Here is a 19,128-nt window from a genome sequence, read left to right on the forward strand (position 1 = left end):
TAGGAAAAAAAAGAAAAGGGAAAGCACACGTTTCTAATATGTTTAATTTTACAATGCTTGTGGGTATACAATAATTTTTGTTGTTCCATTCTCTGTGGAGATATAGAGACTGTCTGGTTTGCCGACTCCAAAACACGCAAAATATAATTTTCCATGTGAGATGCAATCCTCGTCTTGATATAAACTGCACAATTCTAAATGTTGTCCCTGAGCTTTGTTGATGGTGATTACAAACGCCAATCGAATTGGAAATTACAATCTCTAAAATTGAAATGGCATATCTGTTGGAATCATAGGAATGCGAGGAATTAGGACATCTTGACATTTGAAAGGTCCTTTCAAGATTGTTACTTCTACGACGTCGCTGATTAATTTTTTTTTACTGTAAGCCGCGTGACGTTGCAAAGTTTTGGCTGGTTGATCATGATAATTGGCACGCCGATTTTCAATTGACATACGTGTGATGGTATCCCTGGCAGATCGATTGAATTAAAAAATTCTGTTGGATAAATAAACGCTTCATCTGCTTCCTCAACAGTGTCGACGAACTTGTATGTGCCGGCCTCGCTTTGAATGTTAGACTGAATAATATTGTTAAGTTCGTGTGCCGGATGCTTTTGAAATGTTGCACATGGGAGTTTCAATGAATTGTATGTTCAATGGCAATTTCAAAGCCGAGGTAGCAGTTCTTCCACTTGGTAGCAATGTCGCAGCTATTCCGGACGATGCAAGAGCTAAGACTATGCCATTTTGGGCTCGAAATGCTGCCAGAATCAGTCTAATTAAAAAGGTTTTACCAGTTCTTCCTGGCGCATCTAAGAAAATTTCTCAAGCCCGTTATTGACAGTTTTATTTATTTGATTGTAAATGCTTTTTCGGTTGAGCGTTAGATTAGGAATATTTGATTGCACATACGACAACTGATCACCCGTGTTGTTACTTTCTTCACGACGCAATTCTACATCGAACGAAGCTGCAGCAGATCGATTCAGTGATGGCATTTCCAATTGATTGAGAACTTTGCGATTTCTAAGCACAAATCTTCAGTCATTATCAACGCTTCGTTGTAGATTTCTGCTGTGAAATCCATATTCATATTTGAATTTTCCTTGCGTATTCGACGGACAATATCTTCAGCCATGTGCAATTTATATTTCTCTCATAACTTTGTTGGAGATGAAGGAGACCAGGCGGTCAATATGATTGCAAACAATGCATGATTTTGATTTGGATGTGACGTGTTAGACGCGTCATTAATGCATTCATCCCAGTGTCGGTCGTTCTCCAATTAATACCAAGCATGTCATGCACTACGGGAAGTGGCATGTGTTACGATGTTGACAAGTCTCAATTGCTGGAAGACGTTGATCCAGGCACATTTACCATCAGCATGCGAAGAAAAAAGCATTAATCTTGATTGGGATGCACAGTGGATGTCTGCCTATCGTAGTTTATTTGAATATGCCAGGTTGTCCGTCGACTCGCTCTCCTTGTTTGCGTCGTTCAAATGATTTTCTACTGGCATTCCACGTGTAATACGTAGGCACTTCCGAATACAGCAGGGTTTTTGCAAATGCGTCATTTTGACATAACGTGAGGAAAGCAGTAACCGTTGTAGCCGGTGGATTCATAGCTGTTTGTTGCACATTTGCAGCTGTGAAAAACGTATTTTCCATTTTCTTGTTTTCAAAACAAAACAAAAAAATAATAACGAAATATTTCAATTTAAATGCAGATCAATCGACACAGCTCAATTTCACCACCAATTGCACTGAAAAATAAGAACAGTTAAGAACACGAAATGAAAAACAATGAAAAATGAAACAAATATACTATACCCACGAAATGAACACTATGGTAAACAACGCAGCTCAATTCCAAGGCAATGTCACACAAAATAATTAAAACAAAATGAAAATAAATCAAACACTATGAAAAATCAATTTATCAATGCAATCGGAAACATTGCATTGTGTGCAATGCAATGCATTGCATTGTGTGTTGCTCTTACGTGCAACAGATGGCACTGTTTTTCCAAAAGAGCATGTTTTTACCTGTCACAGGTGTGGCATCTAAATAGTAGGTATTTAAAAACATGCACGTATTCGAATGGAACGTCGTGTCACAATTTCAAAGCAATCGGAGAAGAACTTCGGAGAGTACTGCATGTGTTGCTCTTACGTCCTACAGATGACGCTTATTTCCAAAAAAAAAACATGTTTTTTCCTGTCACAGGTGAGGCACGTAAATAGTAGGTATATAAAAACATTTGTCTGTTCGAATGCAACGTTATGTCAAAATTTCTAAACAATTGGTAAAGAGATTTCGAAGATTTCCTTCACATGAAAAACACAGTTTAAAAAAAAAATGTTCTTTCCCGTCACAGACGTGACATCTATACAGTATGTATATAAAAACCTGCCCAGATGCGAATGGAACTGTGTGTGAAAATTTCAAAGCAATCGGTGAAGAACTTTTGGAGATTATCGATTTTGAACAAACAAACATTTCCATTTTTATTTATATAGATTACTAGCAGTACCCGGCCACGCGTTGCTGTGGCTCAGCAACGCATCTGCGTTGCTGAGCCACAGCAACCATCCCTGTCCCCCAGTCCTCCCCACCAATCCCCCCTCACCCGTCTCCTCGGCCTCCCAACCATTCCCCACTCCCTCGTCGGATGCCTTCCTAAATGGTCTGATGCTCCCATCAGAAAATTTGGAACATCAAGTGATCTGATGTTCCCATCACTGAAATATAAGAAAAACAGTTAAAAAATGAAATGAAAATAAGAAAAAATATATAAAAATATAAAAATAAACTATACTCAAGAAATGAACGATATGGTAAACAACACAGCTCAATTCCTACGCAATTCACACAAAATAATTAAATCAAAATGAAAATGAATAAAAATCTTTGAAAATTCAATATATCAATGGAATCAGAAACATTGAAATAGAATTGTAACATATCTAGTATAGCATGTGTGTTGCACTTACATGCAACAGATGGTGCTGTTTTTCAAGAAAAGCATAGTTTTACCTGCCACAGGTGTGGCATCTATAGTTATACTTACGAAATGAACGGTATGGTAAACAACACAGCTCAATTCCAACACAATGTCACACAAAATAATTCAATAAAAAATAAAATAAATCGAAATCTATGAAAATAAAATTTATCAATGCAATCGGAAACATTGAAATGGAATTTGTGACATATTTAGTATAGCGTGCATGTTGCCATTATGTGCAACAGATGGCGCTGTTTTTCAAAAACACATTAGTTTACCTGTCACAGGGGTGGCATCTATATAGTAGGTATATAAAATATTGCTTCAGTTGCATATTGTCCTGGGGACCATTCAGGCTTGTTCGCATTTGTGTTCCTCACGTGTGCCCCAAAGAATGAGGTGATTTGGTAAAATGCTATGCCCAAGATTACTATCCGAGTGCCGGCGGTGGGGTGGTTCAAATAGCCTCGGCTATCACCTCATTATGTCCGGTCGTGATGGTCAAGTGGATTAAGGCGTCTTGTACATACCAATTGCGTTGCTCCTGGGAGTATGGGTTCGAGTCACTTCTGGGGTGTGAGTTTTCAGTTGCATATTGTCCTGGGGACCATTCAGGCTTGTTCGCATATTATATATATATATATATATATATATATATATATATATATATATATATATTAATACCACCTCTTGTTCTGTCTATTAATCACCTATTAATACCACCTCTTGTTCTGTCTTGTGTTGATGAAATTAATACCCTATTAATGCCACCTCACCCCATCCACCTCTCTCAAATGTAGATATAAAATCGGAGATGCGTAAGTTCTATTCAGTTGTGTATTTGTAAACTAAAGTCTTTGAAAATGTAATTATATATAATATATATATATATATAATATATATATATATATATAAAATATAGGGAAGGGAGTACCACCTCTAGCTGGAAGAAGGGGACCCATAGCCTCGGAGGAAACCACGCATAACGCATTAGAGGGAATGTTTAGATCTCCTCCAATACAGTTTCTGTGTGCTTTTCTCCTACCACCCCCTTCCTTTTTTATTTTTTGTGCTTTATTATGCATTTGATGGTTACAAGATATACATGGGTTGATACAAAAATAATATTGCAAAAAGGTGATTAAAGGTTATGGACAAATATAGGTTAAGGACAAATATATATATATATATTTATTTATATTTAATGTATACATCAATGATTTGCCAAATGTTTCTAACATTCTTAAGCATACACTATTTGCTGACGATACTACCGTCATTTATTCTGCCTCCAACCCCCACACACACTAAATAATATTGTAAATAATGAATTAAAAAAGTCATTCATGGATGTCAACCAACAAACTCACACTAAACATAGAAAAAACCTACTGCATTTTAATTGGAAGTAAATCATCAAATCAAATTCTACTTAAAATAAACATTGTAATATCAGCAATAAAACTGAGCGACTGTTCCTTGGCTTATACATAGACAAAAGACTGAACTTCTACATCCACATACAACACACAGCCAAAACAATTTAGAAAAACGGTCGGTACACTATAAAATCAGATGATATGTTCTCCTCTTTGCATCCCCATCATTATACTACTCGCTAATCTATCCTCCCCCTATCCTACATACGGAATCTGTGCATGGGGTTCAACCACTGCAAATTACCTCAGGCCCATCATCACTCAGCAAATATCTGCTATCAGAACTATAACAGACTCTGTCCTCAGACAACACACAGCCCATCTGTTGAAGTCCCATGACATGCTAAACATACACTCACTCCACACATTCTCAGGTGCTATTTACATATACAAAACCTTGTTCCTAAATGCTAATCTTCATCTGAAACTTTTCGTTGATAAGTGTAATAGAACACATGAGCACCACGCCAGAAATAAATATCTCTTTAATTTCCCCAGAATCAAACAAAATCTGTTCATTAAGGACATTAAGGACCTGCCCAAAACGCTATTCGTGTTAGTGGCGTTACAGAAATGTAAAAATACCAATTTTATGTAATCTCACAAACCCATTGTACCTTCTGTAAACAAAAATTATTATTATTATTATTATTATTATTATTATTATTATTATTATTATTATTATGTACTCTGCCCGAAATGTTATGCGTTTTAGTGACGTTACAAGAATGTAAAAAATCCAATTCATGTAATCCCACAACTGCATTGTACTTTCTTGCAAATAAATAAATAAATAAATAAATATATAAATGTAAAATAATAAAAACCAATATTGATACTGATTGTTATTTGCTGGTATACGTAACTACTATATACTTACATGTCTCTTCACTCATGGCACACCGAAGCCTACATGCTCTCAGATATATTGCTTTATTATTTAGAGATTCGAGATTCACAAATAAAGATTGTATATATTATTAGAAATTCAGAGTTTACATCTTTTTTTGTGATTCCAACACAAAAACTATATCTTTGAGACGGTTCATGCAGAGATTATGTCAGAAAAATTATATTTTTCGCGTTTTATATTAATATCATCATTATAGTGTGTAAATATTGTTATGACTCCAGGTACCTGAAAAATGAGTCTACCCTGTGAGAGTTATTCAGCAAACCAGACCAACTGAGAGGTCAAAGAAAATATAGACATGTGATTATATATTAAATACTTGGCTAGGGTTAATGAAGAGTTTAAAAGCATAGGCAGAGAATACATATGTAAATAAATGACTTCACATGAGATGTCGAGTTTGTTGGCAAAGTATTATGAGGCTCACTGCAGACAACTTGACCTCACTCGAGCAACAGAAGTCGTGAGAGAAGGTTGCATTGTCTTTGTGTTCCTGACAGTAAGGGATGAACCTCTAATTTTGTACTCCGTCAAGAGGAGGGGACCAGTCAGGCGCTCGTGTATGAAGTCTGGGAACAACTTAGTGCTCGATTCAGGACCAGGAGAGGCTGGTGAAGCAGTTTACTAGCGATTTTGTGGGCGATGGAGATCGCCAATTTCGGAGACCGGGACCTGAACCTGCCCTGCGCCAGATAAAATTCTGTGATAAGGCTGCTTAACCAGTTGTTAGTGATTGCCTGCAGTTGATCGTGTGCCCAGCAATCGTGGCAAGTGTTTATACGTATATTTTATTAAGGCAGTAAGCTTAAATAAGAGAGTAAAGATGAGGCAACCAGCTGGAGGAGGCAGTGACATATCCACTCTCTCTGGAGGCCAGTGGCTGACTGAGGAAGGCGGCGGTGGCTGCTAGCGAGGGTAGAGCATGGAATCACCCAAACGGGGGAGTTCCCTTCGCGACGTGAGAGTTTAAAGAGATGTCGAGTGAAGGAGAATTATTGTGTGTAAATACATTTAGTTATACTTAAGAAGGGAAACATTTTAATTGGCATGTCAATGAATATTGCAGGTTTGTTGGAGAAGTTGATGGAACGTGGAGGTCAGTGGAGAAGTTAACGGATAGAACTTCAAGGCTGTAGAAGTGAATGCCGAACTCTGTGGAAGAGCAGAGCCCCCCCATAGTGAAGAGTGGACCTCAATCTGTGACGAGGAGCAGTGAAGTGAAGTTTCACGTGCTTCTGTGGAATCAGTGGTGGAGAATCACTGGTCGAGGAAAACTTCATTGACGACCAGACCACACACTAGAATGTGAAGGGACGACGACGTTTCGGTCCGTCCTGGACCATTCTCAAGTCGATTGTCTATATCGACTTGAGAATGGTCCAGGACGGACCGAAACGTCGACATCCCGTCACATTCTAGTGTGTGGTCTGGTCATCATACTTTAGCCACGTTATTGTGACTCATCGCCTGCAAAACTTCATTGTGTAGCAGTCTGGGAGGGCTGCAGAAGATCCTCACAGACAATTCTGGGAGAACCTAGAGATATACAGAGTAGTGAGCCTCTAGATGCGGAGCAGAGGTTCATGGTGACTACTCATAATGTATTAGGAGAGTGCTTGAATGTCATTGGCGTGTAAGACGCAGTGGGAGATTGACCATTTGTTTGGGTTGAGGAATTTCTATGCAGATGTCTCTATTGTTACAGCCATAGGCTGAGTTATATATATGTTAGGGCTGATTGTATAGTATTATGAAAAGAGTGAACCCCACTTGGTGAGGGGGTAATTAGTGGCTAGCCAGGAGTTGGGCAACCACTTGATATGGACAGCTGGTGAAGCCAAGATAGGGTATTGGATCGCAACCAGATTGTAGTAGCTTAGAGTGTTTTATGTCAATATTTTTGTTTCTTTTATGTAGTGTACTTTACATGCCATACTTTACTTGTTCTTTGTTTATTAAATGTGTATAGTTAACATGTGTTTGCCCTTGTCCTTTGTCAGAGTTCACCCCCTTTCAACCTGTAGTTGGGGTCGTCCCACGGGTCTTAGCCCCTCAGTACCGGGCGCCACTGCTCGCCCTTGGGCTCCCCCAGTCAACTAAGGGCTGCCCTTATACACCCCTAGCGAGTGGGGAGGTTCAAGCTTCTTATAACTTACTTAAACCTGCCTGTCCTGACACTGGGACATTTTCTCTTGCTTTATCTGGTCTGTCCTGAGGTCGCCAGCTGGGTGTTTATACTCGTGTCCCAGCAACACGTCAGTGGCCTCATTAATTATCTTGGCTAAGGATGCAATGACACATGCAGTGCAAGGTGTCACTAATGGTCTCATAAATATATAATATATATATAGCCCTAGAGAATGGAGGCTCACTTAAACTCCTCAGTTAGTTTAAAAGTTTACTGAAGAAAAACATATATACATATATAAATGGCATAAAGAAAAGTCTATGTTTGGAATCATCTGCTGGCGGCAACACGGTCAGCTGACTGGGTCCACTCCTCCAGCGAGGGCACACACCTCGCGCCTCTGGCAGCACGATCAGCTGACGGCTCTAGCTGTCAGAATGTCGTGATTTTCCCACGCCTCTAGCAAGGCGATCAGCTGGACGTTTCAGAGTACGTTGGTGGCTCCTTGCACACCAACTACCCTTCCAGGATCACTAACATCCCCGCCTTAATGATCACCCACACCAACTCATGCCTAAATGAGTTTTTGGCTCCTAGCCTAACGTCCTGTCACTTAGACAATAAAATGATGAGTGGAAATATTCCCAACATATAAAATACTCTAAATCGCCTAGCTCAAAAAGGGTAAGGGAGGGACAATTATCTACCTTATTTCACTCCAACCACGAAGCTGACTCGTCCTCTATTGAGGGATGTTGAGGTTCCTGGTTCTGGCGTCTGCTCTGTCGACGACTAGTTCCGACCACACACACAGGTTCCTCCGTCGCCTTCGTGGTAACGCATCTTCACCGTGCTGACTCCCAACAGGTACTGCCTTCCTCCTCCTCTTCTCTGGGGTACTGGAGACAGGTACCTCCGTCGTCGTCCTCCATTCTCACTGGCACTGCCAACACCTCGCAGTCCAGCACAGCTTCCTCTCGCCTCACTGCCAGTAGATTTGAGCCCGGCCCTAGCTTCTCGCTTGATGTGTAAGACGTGGTCCTCTAGTGGTCGTCCCAGACGTCACCAGCCCAACGTTCCCTCTGCTGCAGACTCTTGATAGAGCTCTTGGCTCTCTCATCAGGTCCGTCCTTGCCTCTGGGCACTCCACGGAAGTTGGATGGCTTTTCCGACTGTCTGGCAGAATCAAAGCGGAGCTTAAATCTACGAGTAAGGGCTCTCTAGGTCCGGAGCTCGCTCGAGCGCCTCTCCCTTCTATGACGGCTCGTGATGTACTGTCTTCCCGCCCCAGGCGCCAGCCGCCCCGGGCCCTCCGCCTCATGACGTCACACCGCCCGAGGGCTCTCGTCATTGGTCACTTCAGGCACGTGACCTCACCTGGCCAATCACGTGCCGGGAAGCGTCAGGACGTCTTGGCGGGAAACAGGATGACTCGACACCGTCCTGTGCCTCAAAAGGCGTAAGCCCCTTGCATTATCAAACTTAGCTGGCCACTTTACAGCCAGCTTAATCACGCTCCACGCTTTCCCATACATGAAAATGTTCCCTGAACATCCGAGAACACTTAGGCTATGGAGATATGACTCTTCTAATCTGGGAAGGAAGAAATACAGGGGTGGACACCGTCACACCTGGTGAGGTTTCCCAGAAAGCAGAAGGGAAGGGGGGGGGGGGGGGTGGGAAGAGGGAGAGAGAGAGAGAAAGGATCACAGCTGTGGATAGGGTGATAGAAAATATTGATTTACAAAAGGGGAACTGGGGAGATCATTCCAGACAAAGAGAGAGTGGGGAGTCACGGGGCTCAAGTAGCGTGTGTGTGCACAGAACAAGGCCAGTGTTACAGCTGCACCCCTAGATATGTGATGATGAACCCCTTTCCAAGATCAAGAGGCGTGCAGGGTGATCTGAGAAATTTCAAGCACTCCACAGTTTATTGTTGGTCGACCGACGGTAGGGGGAGTGTGGCTGCCAAGGTTGGTTGTCTGTTCTGGCAGAGAGTGGTTGGGGGACGTTGTCCACCTGTACACGAGCAACAGTCTGGTGCAGCAGCCAGAGCTCTCTTTGGAGGTTTAAGCCCCATAAGCCCCAACCCTCTCAGGCGGTCCAGGACAAGATATTGAGGACCTGTCCGGGAGATTGGATTAACACACCCTCAGTTTGAGTCCAGGAGGTTGGACTAATACATCCATTGTGGCAGCTGAGCGGGCTACCTATTATTAGCCTGTGTGACCACAGGTATATTCTCTCTCTCTCTCTCTTGGGAAGACTCACAGGACAGGATGGAGAAGGTGCAAGCGTTTGTAGAGTCTGGCAAGCCTGAGGACTTGGAAGGTTGCACCAAGGAGCAGTTGAAGCAGATAGCAGAGAAATGTGGCATCAGGGTGAAGGCATCTAAAGTGGCTGGAGTGAAGGATGAGATCCTTAGACAGCTGAGGGCTAAGAGTTAAGCGGCAAAACAAGGAGCCCAGAAAGGAGCTGGAAGTGGAAAGGAGGATGATGGACAAGATGACGTGAGATCCCAAGGATCAAGTAGGAGTAATCGCAGTAGTAGGAGGAGTAGCAGAAACAGGAGCTTGGAAAGATTCCAGCTAGAGCTTCAAATGCAACAACAACGTGAGGAGAGACAGTTCCAACTGGAAAAGTTAAAATTAGAACTTCAGATGAAAACTGAGGTAGAAAAAGAGAAAACCAGACTGGTGGTAGAAAAGTTAAAGGAGAAAACCAGACTGGAGATAGAAAAAGAGAGAACCAGAATAAGAGAACTGGAGTTGGAACAGGAGAAAGAAAGAGAGAAAACCAGGGTAAGAGAACTGGAGTTAGAACAAGAGAAGGAAAAAGAGAAAGCCCAAGTCGAAAGGGAAAAAGAGAGATCAAAACAAATACAGATAGAAGAAAATAAAACTTTGGCTGAGCAAAGGATTGAACAGTCACTTATCAAGACTATTCAACAAATGTGACAACTGGTTAGGAACTAACCCAGTTGACATTTCCAGACTAAGAATTTCCACAAAGGTGGCTAGCTAAAAATATGACCATGTAAAGGATATAATCGAGTCTTATTGAAACATACTCTTTGTCAGTCATACTGAGTCAGACGAATTAAGTCTAATTGAATCTGACCTTGCCAACTATGAAGACAAAACTCAGGCCAAGTTAGATCATTATAATAAAGTGCTTGCAACACAAAATGTTTCTGCTGGAGTAGAACATTTTTATAGTTAAGTTATACCCAAGCAAGCATCCTGCTCAGATGGAATACATGAGCTACCTCAAAATGTGTGGGAAATTTTTACCCACCATATCTAATAATCATCTAAGAAATGTATAATTTCTATATCATTTCTATATCATATCAAAATCATATCTAAATCGTATCAAAATCATATTAGAATCATTATAGATTCATTATATAGCTTGATCCTAGATGACAATGTCCCCATGAACACGTACGCAACAGGGCCCTTTTGATGCCTACGTGACTTTGTACATGATCTCTCAAGGATCCAGAAGCTTCTAGAAGGATTGTTAATTAAAAAACTATTGGAACATTTATTCAACATCCGGTAGGGATAAAAATCGAATCCTTTATAAGAATCAGTGGTGCTATCAAGTACTACTTATAATCTTTAAATCTTATATCTAATTATATTATAATCACATCTTATCTCAACCATAAGTCTAGACTGTAAAAATTAATCAATCAATATTCATTGAAAGCTACCTCTCAAGGGAGAGGGAGGGGCATCTCGGGAGCAAGAAGCGCCCACGACGATACCTCGGGGCACTTTGTGTTTGTTTACAACTGAGTGAACAAGTGACGGAGTTGCGTGTTGGACGCGGTTCGTGTTTGGGTGTGTTTTGAGTGAGCTCCCGCGGAGGTGGCCGGTGTCATGGCGGCTGCTGGAGGCGCACATGGCGTCTCTCGTACAACCATCGAAGATACCTTAGAAGATGTTGGAAAACCACTACTGCATACCACAAAATTGAATCCTGAACGTCACCCGGTCATAGAAGAGGAGCCCGAAGGAGAATTCATGGACAGCAAACACCATAGTAAGGCAAACAGACTGGAGGCAAAGCGCCGCCATTTATCAGAGGTAAACAGAAATGAGGCCGACGCCACGCGGCCTCAATATCAACACCCACCGCTCAACCAAGGTAGGCCAAGCTCTTCTGAGTTACAAACCTTTATCATTGCTTTTGAGGGCGAAAATGAGAATATTTTCCGAAATAGTAGGGCACAAAGCATCCTATATAATGCCATTCCCCACAAATTCGGAATCGACGTGCACGATATCAGACCAAACAAACTAAAGAACCTGATTGCAGTGGATCACAAACACAGCGCGGAACTGGAGATTTCAAACATTACTGACATCTGTGGTTACAAAGTTAAGTGCTATAAACCACTAGGAGACAGATTAGTGAAATATGTAATCCGGCATGTTGTAGACATCAGCGCAGAAGACATTAAGGCACAACTCGACACAAATGGCATCCCACTCTATGAAATAAAAAAATTTATGCGACGCACGAACGGAGAACTGAGTGATACAGGCACCGCCCTGCTTACTTTTCTGGACTACGTTCCCCCTGATAGGATTTGGTTGAACGGCTTCCTCCACAAACTAGAGGTGTATGTTCCGCGTCCCACCCAATGTTTTAAATGCAAGGGTTTTAACCATACCTCGAAGGGCTGCACTAAAGATATCAAATGTGGGAAATGCTCTGGTTCCCACTACACACAAAACTGTGCATCGGATACACTCACCTGCTCAAACTGTGGTGGCGAGCATGACATCACATTTAAACAATGTCCTTCTTACGTAGCAGCAGCAGCGAAAATGAAGGCTCCCCCTACCACCAACCTGCTATACAGCAGTGCATTAAAAAAACCTTCCTCAGCCCATCACCAACCTCTACCTCACACTCAACCACAACCTTCGCTTGTACCGGATATCCCTGTCTCCGACAATCCCGCAACCCCAGGGTCCAACCATCTCTCACAAAACGCGCAACTGAATCCTGATTTAGTTGAAACTCGTCACTCGCATCGAAAATGCACTGAAAAAGACCCTGGACCGACTCCTAACAAAATTTTTTGCCCAAGTACCACAACCCACCCCTGAGGCTGACCCAACAGACCCCCCCCATCAACAGCTACAGACACTGACATCCGCCCAAATAAAGCTACCAATGCTGGACACACATTGTTTGATCAGATGATGGAAAAACTCCTAATTACCTCCTTAGCGCGCCTCACCAAAACCACTCCCCAGGCTGACGTGCCACAAACTCCAACCACCAGTACCAAGAGTAAGACACAGCCACCATCCACATCTAGGTATCCAACTCGTACCACTATGGGCGCACCAAAGAAAACAGACACATCCACAACCCAAACATCCTAAATGGCTCCCCTAACCTTCATGACTTGGAACGCAAAAAGCATCAAAACATCCCTCACAGAACTTAAACAATTCCTCTACTCATCCAAACCGGACTTAGCATTCATCACCGAATCCTGGCTCACTCCCAAACAAAATCCCGTATTTAAAAACTTTCAGATGCAGAGACTGGACAGACCCAACCGTATGGGGGGTGGCATTTTCCTTCTAACACGAAGTAATATGACATGTAAACCTGTAACACTAACGTATTTTGTGAACGGTAAATTAGAAGTTCTAGCATGCCTAATACCTTATAATGGTACACACATATCCTTTCTGGGTATATACAACCCAGGAGGCACCATAAACTCAAATGAACTGGAATTTTATCTTAACCAATTACGACACCCGATCATTGTTACAGGTGATCTCAATGCTAACCACCCCACATGGAGTAGAGGTACCCAAAATACTGCAGGCACCGATTTGTACAACTACTTAGACACTACACCATATACTCTTCTTTCGCCACCCTACCTTGCAACCTACTTTAACTACAGAACCAATTATGAAGCCTCACTGGACATCTGCTTTGGCTCTGCACACTTTCAACATGAACTACAGTTTCATACTGGACCAGATATTGGTAGTGACCACAAACCCCTCATAATAAAATTTACTAACTTTCACCCACCAACCCACCCGCTTACGCTTCCCAAGTGGAACATTAAGTACCTAGACAAGAAAAAATGGGCTGATATTGTCCGCCTCCCAGACACAGACGAAGTAGACCCTAACAAGCGCCTGTCCACAATCACCTCGGCCATAAATTCTGCAGCCACCCAAATGCTTAAGAAAACTTCAGGACATAGGTCCAACAAACCACTTAAACCGTGGTGGAACGCGGAATGTGCACGAACAGTCGCTTTACGCCGACGAGCCATTCAAAAACAAAGACGTCAACCCTCCCTACAGAACTGGGTCAATCTCCGGCGGGCCACAGCAGCGGCCAAAAAATCCTTACTATCAGCAAAACGAGCATCATGGGCAACATTCTGTGATAGCCTCACACCCACAACGCCACACTCAAAAGTCTGGGCTACATTTAACAGCATTAAAGGTCGCCCAACATTCCCTTCGTTCCCCCTGATGATCAACGGTTCACTCTGTCAAACACCTCAGGAGCGTGCAAGTGTTCTCGCTGAATGCCTTAAAGTTACCCTCTCAACACCCTTCCTTCATGCCCAAGAACTCTCCCTCAGACAAGAAATTGACCGTGCCATACCGCTGCCCATGCTCGGCGTCGACAACATGTACACCTTAAGCGAGCTACGATTGGCCTTAAACCGCCTACCTCTTGGCAGGGCACCTGGAGAGGATGGAATTCCATATGAGCTCATCAAATATCTTCCACCGACTGCACACAGCACTCTTCTAAACTATTACAATCTATGCTGGACTCACGGAAACATTCCTTCACAATGGCAGACCAGTATTATTCTTCCGTTCCTTAAACCAGGAAAAGACCCATCCCAACCTGCGTCATACAGACCTATCTCCCTACTATCATGCCTCAGTAAAGTCATGGAAAGGCTAGTACATACTCGCCTCCAATGGTACCTAGAGTATAACAATATTATACCGTCACTCCAAGCTGGATTTCGACCGCAATGCTCCACGCTAGATCAAATACTCTGCCTTGAACATGAAATCCGCACCTCTCTCAGAAGCAGTAAATATTGTCTTGTTGTCTACCTAGACCTCAAAGGAGCTTTTGATAGCATTCCTCATACTTGCCTCCTCGCAAAGCTTGCACGTTTAGGCGTACAGGGAAGATTACTCTTATGGTTACAGTCCTATCTCACAAACAGGACCTCCAAAGTCTTTATACAAGGCGAGTTTTCCGATGGCATCCCAATACAAACAGGTGTTCCACAAGGCTCCATACTAAGCCCAACCCTATTTGCCGCATTCTTAGCAGATTTGCCTAACACCCATCCTGTTCACCTCTCGGCGTACGCCGACGACTTAACATTGTATTATTCAGACAATGCCCTACCAAATACAGTCTCTACAATGCAAACAGCACTGGACCACCTCATAGATTGGAAACAATGGGGCCTTCAAGTCAATACTACCAAAACCTGCTATCAGATTTTCACTAAAAAAAGACTACTTCATCTACCCACCCTCACAATACACAACACTCCCATCCAACACGTACGAGAACATAAATATCTTGGCATGCGCTTAGACTCCCCCTTACTTACCTGGAAAGCACACATTCAACACCTTAAACAGACGACACAACCCCGACTCGCCATACTTAAAGCCCTCACTGGCACCACCTGGGGAGCACACCATAAAATCTTGCTCCGTTTCTATACAACCTACATTCGCAGCCAACTAGACTATTGTTGCCAAGCATATGCGTCGGCGGCGCCCACTAACCTACAGAGCCTCGAGGTCATACAAAATAATGCCATGTGACTTATATGTGGCGCAATGCGTTCAACTCCAATCCTCGGACTTTACGGGGAAACAGGCCTCACAAGCCTAGCCACCAGACGAGACATTATGTGTGCCAACTATCTGTCACTCTGCACCACTGCTCACCAGACACACCCATACAGATCAAAAATTAACCCAACAGTTAACCCATATAACCCCCGCTCCCCAACCATTCACTCGCAACCTTTCCTCACACGGGCTACAAATAACCTCAATATAGACCTCTCCCTACTTCAAAACTGTGAAACCCAACCTCCTGTTCCCCCCATTCTACCTTGGCTTTATACAACTCCTAATACAGCAATACAACTCGAAGACAACATTCCAAAATCTGCACCAAACTCAGCCATAGCCTCAGTCTTTGTCTCAACAATGAAAAATTGCTACCCAAATACCACAGAGATTTACACAGATGGGTCTCGCATCCTCATGAACAACGAACCCTCAGTCACTTGCGCTGTATGGATACCGGAATACCATCTCAAGCAGGGATGGCGGTTACCAAACCAACTATCTATTTTCACAGCGGAATTATATGCCTTGTATCAAGCTCTCCAAATCATCACAACATTACCAGTTGGGATATATACAATCTGTAGTGACTCCAAGAGCGCGATTCAACCAATTTCGTACTCTTCGAAAACATGCAAGGAGATTGTCTACCCATGCCTTTAACTTCTTCACAAACATCAATTGAACGGTTATGACACCTCTATCCAATGGGTCCCAGCACATTGTGGTATTCTCCATAATGAACTTGTAGACCAACTAGCCAAAGCGATGCACGACACGCCTCACCTCACCCGTCATCCAATTCCCCATGTTGCACGTAAAGGAGCCTTCAAAGATACCATCTCCCAGGATTTTGCAACAAACTGGAAAACGTTATGCTCACCTTTGCACTATGTTTCCATTAAAAAGAAATGGGAAACTTGGAAACATGTCCGATATAAAAGCAGAGAAATTGATGTAACGATGACCAGATTAAGGCTGGGACACACCAAACTAGCAGCACACAGCTCTAAGTACAGAACAGACATCAACGAACTCTGTACTCACTGTCAGGTGCCTGAAACAGTCGAACACTATCTCCTGCACTGCTTCCGACATTATAGTGCCAGAGTAAATTTCAAACAAGTCTTTATCGCACTGAAAATACCCTTCACCATCGAGCATATATTAGGAGGCGGTGACCACTCGTCACAAGAAAAATACCAAATAGTCAAAGCACTGGCTAAATATCTCCAATCGACCAACAAATTAGGTCACATCTGACCCGCGCCACATTTATACCTGGCGCCACCAACAGCTAAACACAGAAAACAACTGCCTCGTCGCAACACCAAGGATCAGCTGACGCCATAAACACAACACACCGCCCTACGGTGCGGCAAGTCTCCCTCTAACACACACCTCTGTTTTAATCACCGTTCCTCTATCTACAGCACAAAGCAACAAGCACCTTGGTAGCTCCGATCATCTTCAACATAAACGCGTCCAACAACATCAGTACTGGTGCAGTCATCGGGAGGACAAACCCTTCATGCAAACTGCACCTACTATCAACAAGAAGAAGAACAAGTGACGGATCCTTAGCGAACATTACCAGCTCAAGGACACCTTATCTAATATCTTTATCACCAGTGAACACTCTCTAGAACTGGGGGAGTACCTGGACAATATTTACAAGGAAAATTCCTAGAACATTTATATCTATAAGTGTAGAGCGGAGCACTCAGTGACTTGGTTCCACCTTCACCATCAACATATCATTCTTCTGCAACGCAGTTAAAGAAAAATCCAAGTAGCAACGCTACTAGTACATCAAACAGCAACGCTGTAGCAAAATATAGTGCCTAAACTCGACAAGAGAGTTAATCAGTCTGGCAAACTTGTCAGACAAAGCACCCCGACTGGCAGAGAAGTATATTGAGGGTTATTTGGTATATGATTGGCCAATTGTATGCTTGTGTAACTTTAATATCCTATAAATCTGTCTGTTGGTTAAAAAGCGAGGCGAAGCCTCACATTTCAGTAAGTTTATTAAAATTGTAGTGTAGCTGTGAATCTTTATCCAAGCACTACACATCATGAGTGTCCATTGTGTCAGAAAAGAATTCAGCCGCAATAAGTAAGAACCTCATAAGTGTCCATAGTGTTGGAAAAGATTCAGTCAAGCTAACTATCATAAATTGAATAAATACATTGCATATATACTTGAATATATAAATTAAGTTATCAATTGCTTGCTTAGTTATTTTTAAGTTATCATATAAGTTCATTTAATTGAATATAATTTCTAGTACTTAGTTAACAGTATTTAGACTACATTTAAGGTCATTTATTATACTTTTACAATTTAATTTGTTGTTTATAGTATAAGTACATATTGGCTGTTAATAGTTATGGTGCTAGGTTAGACTATGTATGTTTAAATCCCTGATTTAAACAGAGCCAGTGTTCAGTCAGATAACTGAATTTATTAAATCTTATCCTTGTATAAAATACAAGCTGATGTGAGATCCCTGTCTACAGGTGGACTGGAACTTCTATCAACTAAGTCATTCACCCCACCTGTCCCTTACAGCCCACAATCTGTCATTAGGAAAAAGAGGAGCTAGGATTTACAACCCTAGCTAGAGATTTTAGTTGAATTAATTTGCAGACAGTAAATTTTTAATTTAGTTCAGTACAAGTCCCTGGTAGTCTCCTCTTATATCAATCCCAGCAGGTTTTTCCCACAAAATGAGGAGATTCCTCTAATCAACAATAACAGAAGTTAATCAGCAGTAAATTAATTCTCCAGTAACAAGCTAAATGAGAAACCCAGCTGAGTAATAAACCCAGATTGAGCCTGGTACAAATAGTATTCGCCGAGATGTTTTACAGTTCTCAGTGGAAAATCAGTGGTCTGTAACCTAAACAGGTACATGTCACAGCGACCAAGCCATTGAACCCACTGTAGACCTAGAATTATTCTCGACAAGTAATAATTGACCACGCTCAGTCTCCCTAGGTAATTAATAATACTAGGCTAGAGAATCTAGCACTCCCTAGGTATTTAATAACATTAGGCTAGAGAATCTAGCACCCCTAGGTAATTAATGATATTAGGCTAGAAAACCTAGCACTTCCTAGGTAATTAATAATATTAGGCTAGAGAATCTAGCACTTCCTGGATTATTAATAATATTAGGCTAGAGAATCTTGCACCCAATGCATCTAGCATTTCCTGAATTCAACAGTAACTCGAAATCATCAAGAAACTTCTACACCTGCAAATTCACCGGGACCAAGGTTCATTATACCTGTGCTTAAGGTTTGCCAAGAAAACCTTACAATAGTCTTTAACAGACTACAACATTTATTCAAAGTTTTCTGCACTAGAAGCTAGTGAGTTATTTGCATTAGTTTTTGTTTGAGCTGTTTTTCTTTCTTTTCTGCTTATTATTGTAGGAGTGCAGCACGAGCAAAATTGTAAACTTACCAATATGTAAGTGAACATACAACAGAGAACTAATAAACCGTGAAACGTTTAGGTTGGGATAAATTGTAACAAATTATCTTTCAAGTAAGATTAATCGTAGCAATAATTAAATTTCCAGCAACCTTAGGTTTCCCATCATTTAATGTATTAACATTAAACCTTAAGCATTGTAACCTAACATGTTTACACATTCTAAACATATCAAAAAAAGTTTCAAAAACTGTGGGCATTCTTTCTAAGATCA

The 19,128-nt window shown here is 41.9% G+C and overlaps 1 protein-coding gene across 1 annotated transcript in view; it reads right to left on the bottom strand.

Moving 5' to 3' along the window:
* Window positions 1–11,292: 11,292 nt before the first annotated feature.
* Window positions 11,293–19,128, bottom strand: part of LOC138356476 (uncharacterized) — a gene marked incomplete at its 5' end in the record, with an annotated part of 78,744 nt that continues 70,908 nt past the window's right edge. The window contains one exon of the mRNA XM_069312638.1: window positions 11,293–11,439. Within this exon, the coding sequence (XP_069168739.1) occupies window positions 11,293–11,439 (147 nt within the window). The remainder of the gene's footprint in view (window positions 11,440–19,128) is intronic.

The sequence above is a fragment of the Procambarus clarkii genome, chromosome 72 (genome assembly GCF_040958095.1).
Source record: "Procambarus clarkii isolate CNS0578487 chromosome 72, FALCON_Pclarkii_2.0, whole genome shotgun sequence".
Lineage (NCBI taxonomy): Eukaryota > Metazoa > Arthropoda > Malacostraca > Decapoda > Cambaridae > Procambarus > Procambarus clarkii.